The sequence below is a fragment of the Odocoileus virginianus genome, chromosome 1 (genome assembly GCF_023699985.2).
Source record: "Odocoileus virginianus isolate 20LAN1187 ecotype Illinois chromosome 1, Ovbor_1.2, whole genome shotgun sequence".
NCBI lineage: Eukaryota > Metazoa > Chordata > Mammalia > Artiodactyla > Cervidae > Odocoileus > Odocoileus virginianus.
The window spans coordinates 53,537,589-53,560,754 of NC_069674.1; the positions used below are offsets into that span (position 1 = coordinate 53,537,589).

The 23,166-nt window shown below is 42.7% G+C and overlaps 1 protein-coding gene across 2 annotated transcripts in view; it reads left to right on the forward strand.

The window, feature by feature from the left end:
- The window catches only part of BMPER (BMP binding endothelial regulator), a 251,129-nt gene extending 228,218 nt beyond the window's left edge, over positions 1-22,911 (forward strand). For both annotated transcript variants that reach the window (XM_070468378.1, XM_070468383.1), the window contains 2 exons: positions 10,621-10,751; positions 21,508-22,911. In XM_070468378.1, coding sequence (XP_070324479.1) covers positions 10,621-10,751; positions 21,508-21,689 — 313 coding nt within the window. In that variant the 3' untranslated portion in view covers positions 21,690-22,911. The remainder of the gene's footprint in view (positions 1-10,620; positions 10,752-21,507) is intronic.
- Positions 22,912-23,166: the final 255 nt, after the last annotated feature.

A 23,166-nucleotide genomic window follows, 5' to 3' on the forward strand; every position in this document is an offset into this window, starting at 1 on the left:
CCTGCTTAACGGGTCTAGTATTCTTTTGTACTTGATATGTTAATAGGATATACCCCAATACAAAATTTTAAAAAAAAGCCTTAAAAAACAAAAAAAGAACCCTATTAAATTATACATACAATTTGTTTTAAAAAAGTATATGAAGCTGGATGCAGTACACAGGGAAAATGAGATGTTACAGAATATGGAAAAGCTTTTAGACCTATCACTGATGCTCCACCTCACTCACCCTCCAGCAGAGTGCCCCAGCCTATATCCTCTCCCTCCTAGGGAGGCACCCCATGCAGGCATTCATGATTATTCAAGGAGTTTAGTCCACCAACCAGCCTGGCTTTCCAGATGGCTCAGCCGTAAAGCATTCTCTTGCAATGCAAGAGATACCAGAGACCTGGGTTCGATTCGTGGGTCGGGAAGATCCCCTAGAGGAGGAAATGGCAACCTAACCCAGTATTCTTCCCAGGAGAATCCCATGGACAGAGGAGTCTGGCAGGCTACATACAGTCCATGGGGTCTCAAATAGTAGGACACAACTGAGCACCACGCAACCAGTCTTCTTGTTTCACAGTGAGCATGACAGTGATGGATTGAACGTGTTTAAGAGAAAAGTGATTGATTTTCTGACAAGCAGCCATTTTTATGTCCTCTTATCTGCCAGCCCCGCCCCCTAAACTGAAAGAGTAAGAAGCTAAATGCTGAAACAATTAAGGTTACTTGACATTCTAACTCCTGGCCACTAGAGGGGGGTAGCGACCAGGCTTCTTCTCTCCCCAGCTGGATGTGCGACTGCTGCTGCTGCTGCTGCTAAAGCGCTTCAGTCGTGTCCGACTCTGCGACCCCATAGACGGCAGCCCACCAGGCTCCCCCGGCCCTGGGATTCTCCGGGCAAGAACACTGGAGTGGGTTGCCGTTTCCTTCTCCAATGCATGAAAGTGGAAAGTGAAAGTGAAGTCGCTCAGTCGTGTCCGAATCTTGGCGACCCATGGACTGCATCCTACCAGGCTCCTCTGTCCATGGGATTTTCCAGGCGAGAGTACTGGAGTGCGTTGCCTTCCCCAAGATGTGAGGCATCTTTGCCCAAACTGAAATGTTATCCCTTGAAGAGTATCCCTTGAAGAGACGTACGCAGCATACGTCTGTTCATTATCTTTTCCCTCTGTGGAGCCAGTGTTTCATACTCAAGTAAAGGTAACTCGTCTTTCCTAAGAGGAGTATTTCCAACCTTGTTAGTGGGTATAGAGTCTTTGGCCCCTTTAAAGTCGTAGTGCCTGGATGTGGGGCAAATATAATGGTACACACACCTTCCCCCACCCTAAGACACAAGCTAACTTAACTATAAGCATAAGAACCATAGTTTCCACATATGATCTGATATGTGGCCTTATCAAGGGAGAAAATATTTTAGGTTCCAGAACATGCATGATTATTGTTTGGTCTCTGTTCAAAGCAAGAGTGAGGAAATTGGCGTCTAAGGAAAATCATAAGCTTTGCTACTCTTTCGAGGAGATCTCTGTGTCCATAGATGCCTCTTATTCCACTAAAACCATCTCTGGCTTTTGAAGTGTGCCCGAGGCTGATGCTTATTTCTGGGATGCCTGTGTAAGGCTGGCTTCTGCTATGTAGGTCCTGGCATTCGCCTCCTGGAAAGTGTTACCAGGGTTAAAGCAATCAATATTGTTCAGTATCTGGAGAATCTAAAACAGTTGCAAATGTAGCATCCCTAGGTTTTAAATCGGAAATATACATACATAGGCAGAGTATGCACGACAGGAACAGAGTCCAGGCAATCAAAGGGGTTCCTTGTGAATAATTATCAAATTGGTTTGGTAGGTTATTTCTGTGTTATTTTAGTATTTGGATTTTTTTTCTTGTCAAAGCAGGAAAGAGCAGTTACAGAGGGAAGGACACAGAAGGCAGGAAGAGGGAAACACGCGGGACTGGGAGGGCGGAGCTTGGGAAGATCGCAGAAGAGTCAGGGAGGGCTCCAGCACTCTCAGAGTCTGTGTGGCTCCAAGCGTCACTCCAAAGACTTAAGGCTGCAGATTATGAGTCTCTGAATCCCTCAAAGAAGGCGAGAGTGGGATGTTTCAAGAGAACAGCATGGAAACATGTATATTATCTAGGGTGAAACAGATCACCAGCCCAGGTTGGATGCATGAGACAAGTGCTCGGGCCTGGTGCACTGGGAAGACCCAGAGGGATCGGGTGGAGAGGGAGGTGGGAGGGGGGACCGGGATGGGGAATACATGTAAATCCATGGCTAATTCATTTCAATGTATGACAAAAACCACTGCAATGATGTAAAGTAATTAGCCTCCAACTAATAAAAATAAATGGAAAAAGAAAGAAAGAAATGCCTTAAGGATAGACCTGCCAGGCTGTTCTGTGAGGAAGTAAAGTCTTCAGGTGCAGGCTCCATGACCGCACATCAGGGATCATTTTTGTTTTCGTTTTTAATATTGGAGTTTGGATCACATGATTATCAAATCTTAAATCTGGTCGTTTTCACTCTTGGCTTGTACTGGGGTCCCTGCCTGTGCCTGAAACTTCCTTTTCCTCATTCTCAAAACAAACGAAATTACACAGATCCCTCAAGACCCAGTTCCTTGTCTCTCCTACTCTGTGAAGCCTCTGGACACCCTTGCCTGCCCTGTGGATCCTCAGGATCCTTAGTCCTCAGGATCCCATTGCTCTGGCACTTCCCAGGTGGCACTGGTGCCAAAGAACCTGTCTGCCAGTGCAGGAGACATAAGAGACACAGGTTTGATCCCTGGATAGGGAAGATCCTCTGGAGAAGGGAATGGCAACCTGCTCCAGTACTTCTGCCAGGACAGAGGAGCTTGGGGGCCTGTAGTCCATGGGGTCACAAGGAGTCGGACACGACTGAAGTGACTTAGCACATTGTTTAGTACCCAAGAGCTTCCCTGGTGGCTCAGATGGTAAAGAATCTCTCTGCAATGCAGACCTGGGTTGGATCCCTGGGTTGAGAAGATCCCCTGGAGGAGGGCATGGCAACCCACTCCAGTATCCTTGCTGGAGAATCCATGTGGATAGAGGAGCCTGGTGGGCTACAGTCCATGGGGTCGCAAAGAGTCAGACATGATTGAGTGACTAACACTCATTTTTCTTTCATCCCATTGCTCCAGCTGTCTGCCATTAAAGCCCTCTCATCATTTTGAGTTTGGTTTTCAGTATCTGTGCAATTTTCCCTCTGGCTGGGGTCCATCTCTGTTCATGTCTGTGCCTCCCTTGTGCCTGGAACAAGCAAGGCTCAATGAGTTCATTCTTCATACTAAAGAGTGGGCTCAAGGTCTAATGTGTGTGTGTGTGTGGGTGGGTGGGTGGGTGGTGAAGCTGGACTGCAGGTAAATTCAAGATTCACAACCAGAGACACAGCTGGTCTCCCAGGTTCTCCTGCGCCATCTCCTTGGATAGATTTCATGAAATGCACAAGATCATCCAGAAATGCCTGACCTTGCTATTCTAGCCTGGCAACCCCAGGCCACCTGGAACCAATATTTAAACTTTCAGATATTCTCACTCATAGTCAAGCCATGGTGGTGCCAACTGTGGCTGGCCCAGGAAGAGTCTGGAGGGAGCAGTAGGCTGGCTCTGCAGACTTGCCCCACACGCTTATTAACAACTCCATAAAGCTACTTTACATTTCACATGATTAAATCTTTGAACCCTGGTCAGAGTACTGTTCTTTTGTGAAAGCATATAAGAGTGCCCATATGGTATTGAGGAGAACTGAAACAGTCACTGCCGAGTTGGGTTTGGAATTGTTTTCTTAGGTATAATGTGACGTGGCTATGCCTTCAGATTGTGGCTGCTCACTCTGGTTACTTCCATGTAACTCAGGTTAGGAAGGTCAACACAGAATTTCAAGGTATTCATGAAATTTTAAGTAGTCTCTTGGTGGTTGAATAGACTCCATCCAGTCAGGACTCTTGTCTCTCGTAGTCTTTCCCATCTCCCTTTTTCATAGGTTCCCAGGCTCTAATAAGCCTGAGATACTTTCACTTGCTTCTGTGAACTCTCCAAATACATGGCGTAAGGAAAGCCATAGGGCCCCAGTGTGGTTTTCTAGTCATCTTCTAGTCTTGCTCTATTGTTGCTCTCAGGACAACCGACCTCCCGATTGAACAAATAGCCCAGCCAAAGACCCTTCATGGTGGTGGGGGGGAAGCTGGAGCTCTGACTCTGGCTCCTAGATAAGGCTGGCTCTTGGTTTGCCTATCTGTTCCCCTAGAAGCCGGGTGGAGAGTTCCCAGTGGTTCATATATCTGTCTTTCAGAACTGTGTTTGGGTAGCAAAGTCATGAGCACTTGCTTCTCTCTGGCAGGCGTGGCCCTCCTGCCAGAAAAAGCAGAGGGAAAATCACTTGGTGTGCTGTTGCTAGGAAGCGGAGAGGTGTTTGATGTTTTGATTTTAGCAGTACTGGAGGCTTGCCTTTTTAATAACACGAAGAGCTATAGGTTGTTCCTACAAGACTGAATATGTGCTTTTCCGAAAATGTGTCATGAATTCTCTCATCAAAATCTTTTTTTCCACCATTCACTAAATGAAAACAATCCTGTGGGATACAGGAGATGGGTACCAGAAGTTCAAAATGAAAATGACGGTGGAAAGGCTCTTACAGAAGCAGCTTTGTTCCAAGATAGCCATGGGTAGCAGCTCCCACACCACTGCCAGCATGTTAGGGGCAAGGATGGAATTCATGCCCCTCAGATGTCAGTGTCCAACTGTCCAACCCCGTGGAAGCCATGTGAAGGTTCTCAGGCCATTCTTATCTACTCTTGGGATGATTCACTGAATGTTTAATGAGCTGTGTGTCCAAGGCACAGTGCTTGGCTGGATGAGCGAGATATAGTCATGCTGCTGAAACAGGGAAAGAGACCATAAGGATTCAGAGGGTCTGCACAAGAATAAAGATGAGGAAGGCCCAGGACCTGATAGGCAGGGTATAATTTTTCCTGAGCCAGTCAGGGAGCACCGCAGAGGAATTTGAACTGGCTTAAAGGATAGGCATCTGATTTTTCCAGTGGAGAAGACAAGAAGGCACATTCAAGGCAAAAACAAGGCAGAAGGAAGCCTGAAGGTTAATGAGACAGCCCCATAAAACTGGATGAAAGAATGAATGGGAAAGAAAGAAGGATGTGTAGATGGCTAGAGACCTTGACATTGAGGCCAAGAAATTTGAACTCTCTCTGTAGATGAGGCCTTAATCTCACTCCACCAACAAATCCCTCTGAAGAGGACAGGAGTGGTTTTCAAATACAGACAGAGCTGCATTCTTGGTAACACCTTCTAGTACCAGTACAATTTTCTGCAGTGATGGAACTGGTGGAAACATCCAATATGGTGGTCACGAATTACAGATGGCCACTGAACACTTAAGGTATGGCTAGTGTGACTGAGGAACTGAATTTTAGATTTATTTAATCATAGTTAACTTAAATTTCCATTTAAATGGCTTCATGTGGATAGTAGCTACCATCTTAGAGCTTTGCAGGAGGCAGTGTTTGTAACTTGACAGGGGAAAAAAAGATGAGGAGGCCCCCTTGTAGGTAAGTTGTGCTAAGTCCTATTTCAGGGAGGGAAGGGACCACAGATAAGTGCTGACACATGTACTCTGCTGGGTGCTATGAGGAAAGGTGTTCAAAGGGTCTTATTGACACATGGCACACGGCACATGCACATAAAATGGATAGACAAGGGAGGCAGTTGGTATGTGACATTATAGAACAGCACGGCGCCAGCTCTTTGGGACCCTGTGATAGCCCTTGGCATCCTTTTCCATACCTCTGCACCTGTGCAAACTCCATGGAACGAGAGTCCTGCCTGCACCTCTCTGCTGTCAGGAAAGATGCCAAGGGCAGGGAGGATAAATTAGAAAAGCATTTCTAGGTACATTAATTAAAAGCTCCCATGACGGAAAGTATGCTTTAAAGGGATTGCTCGGGCCGGGCCAATGCTCTTTACCTGCAGGGATTTCCTGGAAAAGCTCATTTGAAGTGGATCCTGTGGTTTCCCGTTGGAGCAATGAGCAACGGTGTTTCCTGACCAAGAACTCAGCATCAAACAGAACATTACTGACAGAATAGTGCCATGAAAGCAGAGAAACCAAAGCCATAAATCTCAGTAACTACTGAAAGTGATAACATTCTGCTACTGATTCCGTAAAATGAATATAAATGCAGAGTATTGGTGAATACTGATTAAGGCAAGGTCCATGATCTTCTATTAACATATAAAAATTCAGCTCCGCTGTGTCATAAATTAGATTTCACTCATGCTGAAGTATTAAGCGTGATAACATGAATTGAATACTTGAATAACAATAGTTTTGCCCCTCCCTGAAATTTGACGGGTCTATGAAGATGCTTTTATTTTCCTCTTAATAAATTCCTTTGTTATCAGCAGAAGCATGCATAATTATTCCGTTATCCATTCCATCCACCTGGATGTCAAGCTCACAGCATCATTAGATCAACGAGGTGGAAATCTGAGGACAACGCAAAGTGAATCAAATCACAGCCTATGTCAGGAGGCCTCTGATGTACAGATTAGAAAGATCTTAGCTGGAGAAATATTTAATAGCTAAAATCTACAAATGGAAGCTTTATTTTTCTCCCATTCTTTTATTTTCTCACTCACTCTAGTTCCTAAATTTGGATTAAAATATTAATGTGTCCTGTGACATTCCTTTTGTTGTTTAAAAAAATACACTGTGGTTTTATCTTTTTATAAAAGTGATACGTGTTCATTGTAGAAAATATGCAGGGAAATAAGAGAAAGAGCCACACTCAGGGTTGACTATTATGAACATTTGGGTATATCGTTTTCTGCGTGTGATCACTCTAGTATTCTTGCCTGGAGAATCCCGAGGACAGAGGAGCCCGGCGGGATATAGTCCATAGGGTCACAAAGGGTTGGACACGACTAAGTGACTTAGCACATAAGCACACGTGTGACTATACAAGACTGGAACAGTTTTGCTCTTTTTCCATTAATCCTTCCTGAATGGTTCCTTGAGTTTTAAAATGTACATCATAAACACCATTGTAATGTCTGTAGAATATTTCATTGTAGAAGTCTCCTAAAATGTATGTAACTAGGCCCTTATTGTAAGCAATTTAGGTTATTTCTTTTTTTTCCATTTTAATAGCATTGTGATGACACCCCTGTATATAAACCACATGAGTTACTATTTCCTTAGATATGAAATTTCCCTATCAGGATAAAAATGTTTCTTAGGGCTATTTGTTAAGTATTGCCAAGTTACTCTCTAGAAAGATCTTCTAAGGTTATTAAGAACTTGAGAGTTGAGATTAGAAAGGCCTTTGTTACAGTCCTGGTTCTGCAGTTCTGAATCTGTCATCAGCCATGTGACCTTGGGGAAATTGTTAACATCTCCAGGCTTCAGTTTCCCTATCTGTTAAGTGGGCTGGTAGTACCACCTGCCTCATATCTGGTTCTGTGTAGAGTAAATGTGATAATTCATGTAAAGGCTGAGTAGAGCAAAGTGCTCAATATAAGAGCTACACTTTTACACTTTTGCCAGCAGAGTATGGACTGTCTATTTCTTCATTCTCTTACAAACTCTGGGCACAATTTTGTGTAAAAGTCAACTTGACAAGTGAAAAAAGACATCTTATAGTTTTAACTTCTGTGACAAGACACATCTTGCAAGCCTTTAAAAATATGTGACATATTTCAAGTCAAGGACTGACTTTGACAAACGTTTTTCCCTCAAATGTTATTTCTCATGAGTGCCAAGTAATAGAAGAAACTCAAATCTTCCTTAGTTTTAAAGGGTAGATGTATTATTGATTGTGTCTGAGAGTCCAGAGCAGTCTGTGGGTAGAGTAGATTATGTGTACATAGCAATTATTAAATATGTGCTTTGAACATTTCTCTCAGCAGCCTCAGTGAATTGGATTGAGCTGTTTATAATTTATTTTAAATTGTATAAATAGCTTTATACAACAACTGGTAGAAATAAAGAGAAAAGAAGGAAAACACTAACCAGCAATCCTTTCACACAAACGAATTAAATTTTGTTTGCTGACTGTCCAGTTTTATAGAATTACATTAGACATTCTTTTAAATCAGAGGATGCATTTCCTCTGGTTGAGATTTTCCCCATATAAGTACCATCATTTTACCAGGTTCCTGAGGTCCCATCCCCTTCATGTCATGTCAGTGGGAGTTGAGTACAACAGTAAGGGTACCCATACCCCCGGGCCAGGAAAGAGGGTGAGAAGCATGTGAAGCAGAAATGGACTTGGAGGGTAGGACCAGAGTGGCCAAAAATGGTGCTGTGAAGTCTGAGCGCAGATGTGATGGGCGTGGGTTAGTCTGAAATGAAAATTGAAACAACAAAGGAAATAATGTTGAGGAGGGTTCCTTCTCAGACATTTAGTGGCTGTTGTAAGGACAGGCTTTATTTGTCTTTTCTTGGAAACCCGGAGGCTCCATGTTACTTTAAAGGCACAACATGTGTGTCTAATATCAGAAAGGGTTGAACATGATTTCACAAGTTTTCTGTAATACAAGCGGAGAAGGTATTAAGAATTACAGCTTTGATTATTACAGAGAGCAGAGAGAGCAGTTTTTCTGTCCTGATTATTGTGTCTTAAATATCAGGCATCAAACAATCTCTCTTTGGATGAAATGAAAGCACTCTTGAGGTTTCAGACCTGTTTCTCTTTTGTTCCAGCTTAGTTCCCATTTCCCAAGGCTGTGGCCTTGAGTGTTGAAATGTAATAACTTTGAAGGTACATGGTGAGTCTATTGATCTTTTAATATAGTTTCTGCCATTTAATTCTTGTTCAGAGCAGGTAGTTCTACCCAGAGCAAGCTGGTCACTCTCTATAATCAGGTGTGTACACATCTCACACCAAGAGGGAATGCTTGTGTAGGAACACTGTATGACCATGTCCTGACCACTTTTCAAGATCATCAGTGCTATTTAGAATCTTGAATATTATTTTTTCTGCTTCCAGCCTTGAATTAGATTCTGGAAAGAAGTGGTTTCACTGAACAGAGTATGAAAAAAAAAAATAAGGGTAGTCTAATTTTATCAATCTTGGGTGTCTCGTGTAAAATGTTAAGTCAAAATTGTTAGGCAGTAAACTTGCTGCAGGGCTTCCGTGGTGACTCAGTGGTAAAGACTCTGTCTGCCAACCCGGTACACCCCTTGGGTTCATTGCCCTGGGTTGGGAAGATCCCCCGGAGAAGGAAATGGCAACCCACTCCAGTAGTCTTGCCTGGGAAATCCTATGGACAGAGGAGACAGTTCATGGGGTTGCAAAGGAGTCAGAAACAACTTAGCAACTGAAACAACAACAACAAAACTTTCTGGGAAAAGAGCACTAGTCTCAGGAGATGTAACTTAGTGCACTTTTTCGTCACTTACTAATGTGACTTTGGGCCTAGTTGTAGAATGACTTTTATTTTTAATTAATAGAACAGGGACTCTGCTATGTCCTATTTAGCACTTGTAACAGACAGAATGAGAAAGGCCTTTGTAAACTGTAATATCATAGTCCAATGTGAGGTTATTATGTCTCCAAGGTCAATGTGTTTGAAAATATGTTAGTTTGTGTTTGAAACACACTTCAGTTCTCTTTACGTCTTGGCCAGTCATTTCCATATTTAAACTTAAGCCCTTTAGGCGCTTCCCAGGTGGCGCTAGTGGTAAAGAATTGACCTACCTAGATGCAAGAGATGTGGGTTTAATCCCTGGGTTGGGAAGATTGCCCAGAATAGGAAATGGCAACCCACTCCAGTATTCTTGCCTGTAAAATTCCGTGGACAGAGGAAACTGGCGAGCTGCAGTCCATGGTGTTGCAAAGAGACACAACTGAGAGACTGAGCAAAAAGCAAAACAAGGACCTTGGCTCAATCTCCTATATCTTTCAGTCTAATTAGTGGCCTGAAAGTTTTGCTTTATTTGGAATTTGTCACCCCACGTTCTAAAGAACGAGGATCAGTGTTCCTCAAAAGACTAAGATTCTAAGATACTGGAAAAGTGAATCCTAATTGAATGTCTTCAGAAAGCCAAGGGATTTGATGTTCTTATCAAATTGGTCACTATTTCAGTTATATCGTAATAGAGCTTATTACTCATATGTCAGAGCTACTCACAAAATGGCAGCTCCTTAAATAGCGGTGTATTCTAAGAGCTGTGTTCCCAGCGTGGTAACAAATAGACATTTGTAACTGTTTACATTGAAGTTAATTAAAATTCAATCAAATAAAAAATTTGGTTTTTCCTTCACACTGGATACATTTCAAGTGCTAATTGACCAGATATGATGAGTGGCTATAACTTCGGACAGTGGAGACTATAGACTATTTCCATCATTAAGAAAGTCCTATTGACCTGTCCTGCTCTAGAAGAAAGAGAAACTGATGTCACATTATTCAGAGGTATCCAGTAAGGTTTCATGCAGTATTTTAAATACCATTTTTAGGTTTCCAATTTAAAATAACAGTCTTAAATGTCTAGACAAGGTTTGACATTCACTCACCCACCGCTTTTCTTCAGTTGTATTTAGGATACTTAGTAATTTGATATTTTTGAATGTTCACTTCTTTCTGTTGGTCTCTTAGGTCCTGCGTGACAGACATGTGTGAATGTCCAGTCCATAAAAACTGTTACTGCGAATCATTTCTGGCATATACCCGGGCCTGCCAGAGAGAGGGCATCAGTGTTCACTGGGAGCCACAGCAAAACTGTGCAGGTGAGAAATTTTTGGCAGATCCAACCATCAGAAACTCAACTCCAGTGCCCAAGCTAGTAACGTGCTCAGTCGCTAAGTCGTGTCTGACTCTTCGCAACCCCATGGGCCACCAGGCTCCTCTGTCCATGGATTCTCCAGGCAAGAATACTGGAGTGGGTAGCCATTTCCTTCTCCAAGATAGCAATAGAAGAGAATTTGATGATAGGTGAATGGTCACATCCCCCCTTGGCATTATCAGTGGCCCAGCTGGATTTCAACCTGATAAAACACAGAAACTTCTCACTGGGCGGGATAGAAAACACTTAAGACAAGTGCTTTGAGATGAGCACATTTGCACAGTTTAAGGATTTCCACTGGTGCAAAACCATCTTAACCTCAAGCTGCCAGCTTGATGTGCTTAGCACAGGGATAGTCACTGCTGTGGTTTAGCTGACACATGGAACAAAGGAGATCCAGGACAGTTACAGTCATTTAAGGTCTTCAGGATAGTTCAGTTCAGTTCAGTTCAGTCGCTCAGTGGTGTTCGACTCTTTGCGACCCCATGAACTGCAGCATGCCAGGCCTCCCTGAGCATCACCGACTCCTAGAGCCTACCCAAACTCATGTCCATTGAGTCGGTGATGCCATCCAACCATCTCATCCTCTGTCGTCCCCTTTTCCTCCTGCCCTCAGTCTTTCCCAGCATCAGGGTCTTTTCAAATGAGTCAGCTCTTCACATCAAGTGGCCAAAGTATTGGAGTTTCAGCGTCAGCATCAGTCCTTCCAATGAACACCTAGGACTGATCCCCTTTAGGATGGACTGGTTGGATCTCCTTGCAGTCCAAGGGACTCTCAAGAGTCTTCTCCAACACCACAGTTCAAAAGCATCAATTCTTCGGCGCTCAGCTTTCTTTATAGTCCAACTCTCATATCCATACATGACCACTGGAAAAACCATAGCCTTGACTAGACGGACCTTTGTTGACAAAGTAATGTCTCTGCTTTTTAATATGCTGTCTAGGTTGATCTTAACTTTCCTTCCAAGGAGTAAGTCTCTTTTAATTTCATGGCTGCAATCACCACCTGCAGTGATTTTGGAGCTCCCCAAAATAAAGTCAGCCACTGTTTCCACTGTCTCCCCATCTATTTCCCATGAAGTGATGGGACCAGATGCCATGATCTTAGTTTTCTGAATGTTGAGCTTTAAGCCAACTTTTTCACTCTCCTCTTTCACTTTCTGCCATAAGGGTGGTGTCATCTGCATATCTGAGGTTATTGATATTTATCGATATTTCTCCTGGCAATCTTGATTCCAGCTTGTGCTTCTTCCAGCCCAGCATTTCTCATGATGTACTCTGCATATAAGTTAAATAAGCAGGGTGACAATATACAGCCTTGACGTACTCCTTTTCCTATCTGGAACCAGTCTGTTGTTCCATGTGCAGTTCTAACTGTTGCTTCCTTTGTGATTTTTTTTTTTTTTTTTTGGTTTGTTTTTGAGAGAGAGAGAGAAACTGCTATATAAACACCAGTAAAAAGTTCTTTTCTTCTGAGAGACAGACTGCTGTAATAGTCATTATAGCACTTTGATCTCAGGCAGGTTAATTAGCTTATTTGATATCTGTAAAATGGGCTTCTTTGTTCATCCAAGAAATATTTATTACAAAATGGCTAAGTACCAGGCGTTGAACAAAGCACTGTGGGTACTTTGGTGACTAGGAGAGATGGGGTGAGACCCCTGCCATTGAAGTGCTGACAGCCCAGTGGGAGAACCAGATAAAACTAGTAACTCCACAGTAAATACTTGCCAAATGTGGTGAGTCTGGTGAAGGAAACAAATAGAGCCGAGCAAGAGAAAACGCATGGAGCCAGAGTGGGTGGCTGCTTAAATGGTGAGGAGAGAAGACTTCTCTTTGGAGGTGATAGTCCAGCTGCACATTGCAGGACTGAAGGGAGTCAGGACAGGAGTTCTATGTGGAAGAATCATACTTGAATAAGATAGCAGCTCTCAAACTAGAAGTGGGTCGGTGTGAGCACAGTAGGCAAGGGAAAGAAAGGCTCAAAATGAAAGTGGGGTTGAAGCTGGATCTGAATCAGGCAGGACTTTGCAGGTCTTGAGAAGGAGTCTAGCTTTTATTCCAAGAAGGATGGAAGCCACTGATGGACTTTAAGCAGCCTTCCTTCTGCTTTTCAAAGACCACCCTGTGTAGAGAATATACTGAATAGGACAAGGTTGAAGGCAAGAGGCTGTTTCAGTAGGTGGAATGACAAAATGATGGTGGCTGGGATTAAGATGGAGGCAGTGTGTGGAGGAAGAAGAGAGATTCTAGATATATTTTGGAAATGTACAGTAGTATATACTCTGCTGAGTTATAAGCATTAGTGATATGTATGTGAAACATCTAGAAGAGTGCTTAACTCTTACAAGATAGTAGTAATGCTACTCTTAGACGCAAGCTGAGATGACTGTCATTTAAGGGTTGGCAGATGTTTTTCTTTAAAGGACCAGATTTGCCTAGAACAGAGAGACTGGGGTTTGCAACATTCTACATGAATCTGAGAAAACTTAACTCCAAAATTAGAAAAGAAGGCAGTTCATGGCACTGCTAACTTTAATATATACTTTGGTGGAGGGCAGGAGCGGTCAGCTGGTTGGAAGAATTGCCTTAAGTCTATGTTTTCAGGGCATGGACATCATGTTCACTTAGATGCTGGATCTCAATCTGTTCAACATTGTAGTCACTCTGGGAACTTAAGAAATAAACCAGGAAACTATGCCTGGGCCCCAAGCCCAGATATCCTGCTTTAACTGGTCTTGTGTATCACTTGAAACCTCTCCAGTGATTCTGACCTGCAGTCAGAGTTGAAACCACAAAGTTAATTTGTATGCTTAATGTGTGGCTTCGGGGGAGTAGAATGATAAGGGTTTAGGGATCGCTAAAGCTTCCTCAAGCCAACCCTTGACACAGTCACTAATCTGTGTCCTTAGAAAGTACTCAAACCCTTTTATTTCTTTGTGACTTCCCTTTTGGATTTGCTCTCTCCTCTGAAAACCCAAGTCCAATCTATGTCTGAGTTCCCTTTCTATGGCAAGAGTGCCTCACTGTCAATGCTGCCTTTCCAGAGGAGGTCTGAGGTGATACAAACTCATATTAAGGTGTGGCTGAGGCTCCTGAAACTTGGGACTAAATGACCTACCTCCCTCCTCAGTGCGAGGCAGTATAGGAAGGGTAGGGTTTTGAAAGACTGGCTCCTTCCAGCACACCTTGAATATGCCTGTCTTCTTTTCTCTACTTTGAGTCCTCTTTCCCTTGAATTTTCCCTGGTGACTCAGACAGTATCTGACTGCAATGTAGGAGATCTAGGTTCGATCCCTAGGTCGGGAAGATACGCTGGAGAAGGGAATGCTACTCACGCCAGTAGTTTTACCCAGAGAATCCCATGAACAGAGGAGCCTGGTGGGCTACAGTCCTTGGGGTCGCAAAGAATCAGACACAACTAACACTTTCCCTTGAAAAGACCCAGCCATTCATCCTGGTATGATGTTGAACTCAGCAGAACTTTGTTAATTTTATTAGCTATGATGCTGTGACAGGGATCACATCAGATACAGAATATGTGAACCCCCTCTTACTGATGCTGAGCTATATTTAACACCAGTTCAGCGCACCCAGTGCATTTGAGGACTACACTTTCCCCCTGTCCCAGGGTCCTGATTTCAGGGACTGAATCTCAGTAGCTAAAATTACTTTTCTAATGGAAAGGGAATACGACTACTGAAAGGTTCCTTTTACCACTTAAAATTAGTGGAACTATCTGAGTGAAGTATAACTCTGTCAATGTTTGGTTGCAGGGGACCATTTTATACACACACACACACACACACACACTCACCCATACACACTAAACTTCCACAGATTGACATTTGGTATTTATGGAGATGTGCAGCATCTCTCAGTAGATTCATTTCTGATTCATCTGGAATATTGAAGACTCTAAGAATACTCTACTTGTTTTTAGCTCTCAGATCTTTTGACTTATGACAGCACTTAAGGCCACTTAATACAGAGAAGAGAAATTTTCCAGAGTAAAAAGCTTGGAAGTTGAACAGATGAGAAGCCAGCCAAGCAAGAAACTCTGAATGAACAAGTGACATCTCTGAGGCTAGGCTGGATTTTAGTGTTACCATGACTACTACCACAAAACGTATACCCATTAGCTGTGGTGAGAAGGACTAATGAAACTCTAGTTTAATACAGGAATTACTAAACACAATATGATATGCAGAGAGGTATTGTAAAGGTCTATAAAAGTTTAATAATGACCACTTATATTAATATGTACTATTTTCTAAGCACATCTTTTGCCCCAAGGACTATTCTGGCACTTTATATTACATTTTATCTTATTTAATCCCCACTCTAATCTATATGGTAACATTCTATTACCCACATTCTACAGTAAAGGACATTAAGGCTTAGAATATTTAAGTAATTTGCTAAAAATCACAGAGCTAGAAAGTAAGAAAGCTAGGACTCAAACCCAGGTCAGTTTGCATTATAGCCCCTGTTCTTAATTATTATAAGAGCACAAATAAGCAAGTACACTGTAAAAAAAAAAAAAAAGTCAGCCTATTGTGAGAATAAACAGTTGTAAAATAGAAGCAAAATATGAGTTAAAAATTTATATATATATTTTCATATGAGTATATATTTATTTGTGTATTTATATGAGCATCAACTACTTTATTGAAATATTTGTTATGTTTGTTGTTGTCATTCAGTCACTAGGTCATTTTGTCCGACTCTTTGGGACCCTGTGGGCTATAGCACACGAGGCTCCTCTGTTTTCCACTCTCTCTTGTAGTTTGCTCAGATTCATGTCCATTGAGTCAGTGATGCTATCTAACCATCTTATCTTCTGCTGTTATGTTGTGTGGACCTTTCCAATGTCTATTCACCTGTTCCTAATCATTGTTACTTGGTACCTTTTGACTTGATCACTTTCCTATGGTCTTGCTCCTGCATCTTACTTTGCCATCCTTAGCAGATTTTCTGCTAATTGTCACCGCACTTTCAGGAATACATTTTATAAGCGGGAAAGATTCTGGAGTGTTCAAAGTGGTGTGTGTATTTCTGCAGCAAATGAGATAACCTGCTGGCTTCTGTGAAGCTCCTTGCTTTACTCTAGAGACTCCAGGTGATTCTAGCCCCCCTCCTGCAGCACCTCTGCTCTACTTACACACACTGATATCCTCCTTGGTGACTAGACATCTCCTATAAAGGATTAGGAGATAAGGTCAGCACTGTAACCTTCAGCACAGAAGAGGGGTGTGGGGGCAGCTGAGTCCCAAAGGGCACAAATCTATGCTTACTAACTGTTGATAATGCCAACACATAATGCCTTCATGGGGCACCACATAAAGTAACACGTAATGCTCCTTGCATGCTTTACAGAATAGCTGTTTATGTGCCCCCTTAAGAATATATACCTGCTCACCCTAGCCACGGACTTCTCCGGTTGCTCAGCTGTATAGAATCCGCCTGTAATGCAGGAGACCTGGGTTCGATCCCTGGGTCAGGAAGATCCCCTGGAGGAGGGCATGGCATCCCACTCCAGTATTCTTGCCTGGAGAATCCCATGGACTAAGGAGTGTGGCGGGCTAAAGTTCATAGGGTTGCCAAGACTCAGACACGACCGAAATGACAACACAAGCACAACCCTAACCACTCTGGTAATTTTCTAGTTTTTAAAACATGTATTTAATCAAATGAGACCTTTTCAAATGCACATGTATGAATCAGATCACATTTATATTGTCAGTAAGTATTGTTTGCCTTTTACAAGTTTGAAAAACATTGGATGCATGGAAGATAAAACAAGCTCCAAGTCAGGATTCACTTTCTAGGACTGTATAAAAGTTGTGCCAAATTGAAGGCACATTCAATCATATTATCTCCCTAAAGCCCTTCTAAGCCTCCCTCAGGGATTACGGCCCCTGCCCACCTCTCTGCCTTTGTCTCCTCCCACTCTCATTCTCAAACTCCTTGCTTCTCCTCCAACAAACCAAGGCTCCTCCCGTCTCTGACTGGGTCACGGCCGCTTATTGTCGCTGATTGCACCCTCTCTGTTCCCCCACCCCCTCTCCTGGCACCATGTTCTCTTTCCGCCTGGAAAACCTCTGCCGTTGTCTGTCTGGCATGTCTTGTCGTCTTTTAAGATCTAAGTGGGATCCATTTTCTGAAGTCCTTCTAAATCCTTAACCAGCCCTCGGTGTTGAGTTGGTGTCTCTCTTACTGTTCCACTGTACTTCATTCTCACCGTCTAATGAGTTCATCTTGCATTTAATTAAGAATCCATTTCTGTGTCTCTTCACCCATTTGTTTTTTTTAATTAATTAATTTTTTTATTGAAGGATAATTGCTTTACAGAATCTTGTTGTTTTTTTCAAACCTCAACATGAATCAGCCATGGTTATACATATATCCCCTCCCTTTTGAACATCCCTCCCATCTCCCTACCCATCCCACCCCTCTCGGTTGGTACAGAGTCCCTGTTTGAGTTTCCTGAGCCATAGAGCAAATTCCCATTGGCTATCTATTTTACATATGGATTTTACATACATATGTATTTACATATATAAGTTTCCATGTTACACTTTCCATACATTTCACCCTCTCATCCCCTCTCCCCATGTCCATAAGTTTATTCTCTATGTCTGTTTCTTCATTGCTGCCCTGTAAATAAATTCTTCAGTACCATTTTTCTAGATTCTGTATATATGTGTTAGAATATGATATTTATCTTTCTCTTTTTGACTTACTTCACTCTGTATAATAGGTTCTAGGTTCATCCACCTCATTAGAACTGACTCAAATTACCCATTTGGTTTTAAGTCCAGCCAGGCTCCTGAGACTAAAGCTCAGAGATGATATCTGACTCACATCTGATTCCCTGGCCTAAGAGGATGCCTGCCCCAAAGTAGATACTCAGTAAATGTTTATTGATTTAGTTTGAATTGAATAGCAATGGTGAAAATAATCCACTTTTCCCCTAGTAGTTCTGCATTTTCTACCTACAAATGGTGAGGGAAATATCAGTGTTCAGTAGTCAAAGGTAGGATGTCACAGAGAAGCAGTAGGAAAGTACATGGTACAGTTAGAAGAAAGACTTGAGAGGTCAGAGACAGGAAAAGACGTGGGGGAATGCATGTCTCTAGGAGAAGGGGGGGAAAGGAAAGAACCTGGGTGAGAGAGACAGGAAATTCTACTGAGTTTTCATAGTAGGAGGGATCTTTGAGAGATCTGCGGGGAATAAAGTATCTGGAGCGAAAAGTGAGTTGAAAGAGGCATTCTGGAAGCAGCAGAGTGGAAAATGAACTCAAGGCCAGCCAAATGTAATCCAAATTGGGAATCAAGATGATGGATGGAACTTCATTAAGATTAAATCATCATCCAACAGGCACAGGCATTTATTAAGCTGCTCCTCTGTGCTTGGCCTTGTGCCAGAACTTTACATCATGGAAGACAAGGATTCTGCCCTCAGGAGCCCCAGCTTCGGTGGTTCATTCTGTTCAAGCAAGGGTGCTTGTTGTAGTGACCCTTGGAACCTTTAAAATTTACAGCCGCACAAGGCTCCGCTGTAGACACAGAGCAAAAATCTTTAGGGAAGGGACTGAGGAATATACATCTTTTAAAAGACCCTTAGGAGACTCTTGTGAGCATCTCCAAATAGGAATTATAGATGCACAGTGAGATGAAATCACTCAGTCATGTCCGACTCCTTGTGACCCCATGGACTATAGAGTCCATGGAATTCTCTAGGCCAGAATACTAGAGTGGGTAGCCTTTCCCTTCTCCAGGGGATTTTCCCAACCCAGGGATCAAACCCAGGTCTCCCGCATTGCAGGCGGATTCTTTACCAGCTGAGTCACAAGGGAAGCCCACAGATATACAGTAACTGGGGGATTAAAACAAGTAAGCAGGTAACTATAATGTGAGAAGTGCTGATGGATGCAGAGCAGGGAAGGGTATCCTGGAGAGATCCAGGAAGCTACTTGAAGCAGGTGATGCTTGAATTAAGACTTGGAAAATGATTGGTTTGGGAAGAGAATCCAAGCTAATGATAATCATTTTCAGAGTGTTTTGACTGGGAATTAGAGCTAATATTGTAATAACTGATGGAGAGAGAAAGAGAGGGAAGGGAAGAGAGAAGAAGGGAAGGTAGGAGAAGAGAATTAATGAGAAGAGACAAGAATGTCAGGGAAAGGGTCTTGGAGGCGATTTGAACCTTTAGTGTTAAAGAGGCGGTAAAGAAGCCTAAGAGAGAGGTGTCTGCGAGAAGTCAGTTGCTTTACAATGTTGTGTTAGTTTCTACCGCGTAGCAAAGTGAATCAGCTGTGTGCTGTGCCGTGCCCAGGTGTTCAGTCATGTCTGACTCCTTGCAACCCCATGGACTGAAGCCCACCAGGCTCCTCTGTCCATGGGGATTCTCCAGGCAAGAAGACTGGAGTGGGTTGCCATGCCCTTCTCCAGGGGATCTTCCCAATGTAGGGATTGAACCCAGGTCTCCCGCATTGCAGACAGATTCTTTACTGACTGAGCCACTGGAGAAGCTCAAGAATACTGGAGTGGGTAGCCTATCCCTTCTCCAACGGATCTTCCTGACCCAGGAATCAAACCAGGGTCTCCTGCATTGCAATCACATTCTTTACCAGCTGAGTTACCAGGGAAGCCTGAATCAGCTATATGTATACTTATGTCCACTCTTTCTTGGATTTTCTTCCAATTTAGGTCACCACAGGACATTGAGTAGAGTTTTGAGATTAACAGCCCAGAGTTAGCATCAGCCTCCACAGGTTTAAGGGCTCAGTTCCATAAGACACCTCATTTCAGATGCTGGTTGTCCAGTACTGAGTCCTTAGGTTACCCTCTCTCTGCTCCACTTGGCTACAGAGTAGGGGCAGAGAGCTGTTCTCACAGCTTCCTTCCCTTTTGGGCTTAATCATTTTCTAGAAGGGCTCACAAAACTCTGGAAAATACTTATTTACTCCTGAAAGTGTTAGTTGCTCAGTTGTGTCCTATTCTCTGCTACTTCTTGGATTATAGCTTGCCAGACTCTTCTGTTCTTGGGATTCTCCAGGCCAGAATACTGAGTGAATTTCTATTCAAGGGGATCTTCTCAACCCAGAGACTGAACCTGGGTCTCCTGCATTGCAGCTGGGATTCTCTGATAAACTGTCTGAGCCGTTTATTATAAGGGATACAAATGAAGAACCAGATAAAGAGGCACAGAGAATAAGTTCCAGAAGGGTCCCCAAACACAGGAGCTTCTGTCACAATAGAGCGGGGACACCATAATCCCAACACCTCAATGTGTCCTCCTGTTCCAAAGTTTTCTGAACCCTGTCATTAGTCATTTAGGGATTTGTATGGAAATGTCCCTAGGTAGGCATGGTTGATTAAATCATTGACTGAAAGTGATAAGCTCAACATCCAGTCCCTGTCTGCATCCCTAGCAAAAAGTGCTGAAAGTTCCAAGCCTTTAATCATGCTTTGGTCTTTCTGGTGAGCAGTCCCCATTCTGAAGCTGTCTGGGGACCCCAACCACCAGCCCTATTGACATACAAACACTCTGGAGATTTCCAGGTGTTCTAGGAGATGTGTGCCATGAACTGAAGACAAAGATAGCTACAGATGGAGTTTGGATGGTTATTACTGTTCTTCAAGAGGGTTCTTCTAAATTCCTACATGTGTCAACATCCCTCCTCCTGAGAATGAGGGGTGACCCCATTGATTGTCATTGGAAGTAACTCAGATGGAAAAGTCTGCATGTCATAAACTTCCAGAATGCTGGCAGTATTTTTTTTCTGACAAATCTATTCATGAATTTTTGATAAGTCTCAGAATACTGTCAAAATCATTTTAGCTCCAACTGAACAAGGAGAGTAAATTGCTATGATTTGGTTACAACATCATTTTCATATTCTCTGACCAGCCAGCCAGCTATTTCCCTCTCCCCAGTCACACATCTAATTTTTCTCTGTTGGGCTCTACCCATCTCTTGCTCTAACTAGTTTCAAATTGATTAATTCAACATGTGATAACTATATTAAAGTATGTCACACATTTCCAATATCCTTGGCAGATTTTTTTCCTGTATGAGTTGTTGGTGGTGGTGTTTAGTCACTAAGTCGTGTCAGACTCTTTGTGACCTCATGGACTGTAGCCCACCAGGCTCCTCTGTCCATGGGATTTCCCAGGCAAGCATGCTGGAATGAGTTGCCATTTCCTACTCCAGAGAATCTTCCAACACAGGGATCGAAGCTGCATCTCCTGTATGTGTAATTCTGTATATCTGAATATCAAGGTAGTTGCAACAATGATTCCTATTCATTGCAGCTCAACAACTGGAAGAACTATTTGGAGTTAACTTTTCATACCATTCTCAATACCTAGAGAGCCTGTAGATTTACATGTAGCTTTACTAATATGTAGTCTTTCCTATCTGGGAATAAAGCTTTCTCATTTTCTTTCATTTTGAAGTTCACTGGCTTAGCAGGTGGATGTATCATGTTGTTTTTCCAGGTGCAGGTGATTCCCAGAGTGTCTGGGAGTGCTGGGTGCTTGTTCTTCTTCTGTTAGGTGGCAGATGTGCACCTGTGTTGTGGGGAGACCTGTGTCATGAGTGACATGAGCCTGCGGAAATGGCATGGGGCTGAGGGTGAATTAACCTGGCTGTTTCCTCACATCTCACCTTCATCTCCTCTCTTTTGTAGCCACCCAGTGTAAGCATGGGGCCGTGTATGATACCTGTGGCCCAGGATGTGCCAAGACCTGTGACAACTGGAATGAGATCGGCCCCTGCAATAAGCCGTGCGTTGCTGGGTGTCACTGCCCAGCAAATTTGGTCCTTCACAAAGGAAGGTGCATCAAGCCAGTCCTCTGTCCTCAGCGGTGACCTTTGTTCTACTCCTTCAGACTTTGAACCTAGTGTCCTTGACACTGAAGTGGAAGAGCCAATGAAAGACTGCAGTATTTGTGTGCTGACTCCGCAAACACACACACAGAGTATATATGTGTACATATATAGATATATAGATATATTCAGAAGCATTTCATCATTTATATAAACTATAGGTGGATTATTATATGTATATTTTTTGCTATAAGACATGTATTGTTTCTAGGATCCTAATCTGTAAGCCATTGAAGACATTGTATAAATAAATCAAGTGTTTTTAATTTAATAAGGCAGCATGCAGACATATTGGAGGCTTAACCATCACACACATTTGTCATTTTTAAGGAAACTTTTCTAAGAGATCAAAATTGCCTGCCTGAATTAATTTTTTCTTTGGATCAGGATTTGCTGTTGAATGGGGAGTGTGTTTTTTCTGGAGAAGGGCAAATTTATTTTGGGGTATTTCTGCTTCCAGAGACAGGAAAGTATGCCTGAGAGAGATGGCTAGTGATTGGTGACAGGCTCTAATGGTGCATGTAAGCAAGGGATAGGCTGTTAGACTTTATTGGGTAATGGTCTGATATTATTTCCAAAACTGATTGGCTGGTTACCAAGAAATGTATATCGTCACTAAAGCATAACCGAAGAAGCAAATGATTTCTTGCCCTCTTAGCATATTCCCCCAGTCTCCTAATTATATACGTGTGTATGATGGATGTGGCCACCTCTGTGTCCCACACTGAGATGATGGAGTGTCTGGATGTCTTGTTAGTTTAACTGAGCATGAGCAGATATTTGAAGAAACTGTTGCACAACATATGAGAAAATATCTGTTTCTCTGAATCTCACAGCAGTTTAGGATGAACAAATCCAATTGAGTCAAAGAAAGCTATCTATATTTTGTACTATTCCATGTATAAAGTGAAAGCCTTTATTTGTAGAAGACTCCTAGTGCAACACTATTTGCAACAGGGAATCTGTCCTAATTATTAGACAGAAAGAAAGGCTTTACCGATCAGCTGATTTAACATCAATCCAAACAAAGAATGGTCTACATGCTTGCTCTCATTTCCTGATAGGTTACTACTAGTCACCATGTGATTTTCCTGACTTTTGTTTTCAGCTGAATAAGTGAGAATGTAACAAAATAAAACCCACTGATGTCTAAAAATAAAATGTTCTGTGTTGTAGTAAATAAAGGGCTTAAGTTTTACAACAATGCATTTTCTATTTCAAAATGTGTACGTTATACTTTATAAATGGCAACATCAGTTCATCCATTTTCAGTCAGTTCAAGTTCAGTCACTCAGTCGTGTCTGACTCTCTATAACCCCATGAATCGCAGCACGCCAGGCCTCCCTGTCCATCACCAACTCCCGGAGTCTATTCAAACTCACGTCCATCAAGTCGGTGATGCCATCCAGCCATCTCATCCTCAGTCGTCCCCTTCTCCTCCTGCCTCCAATCCCTCTCA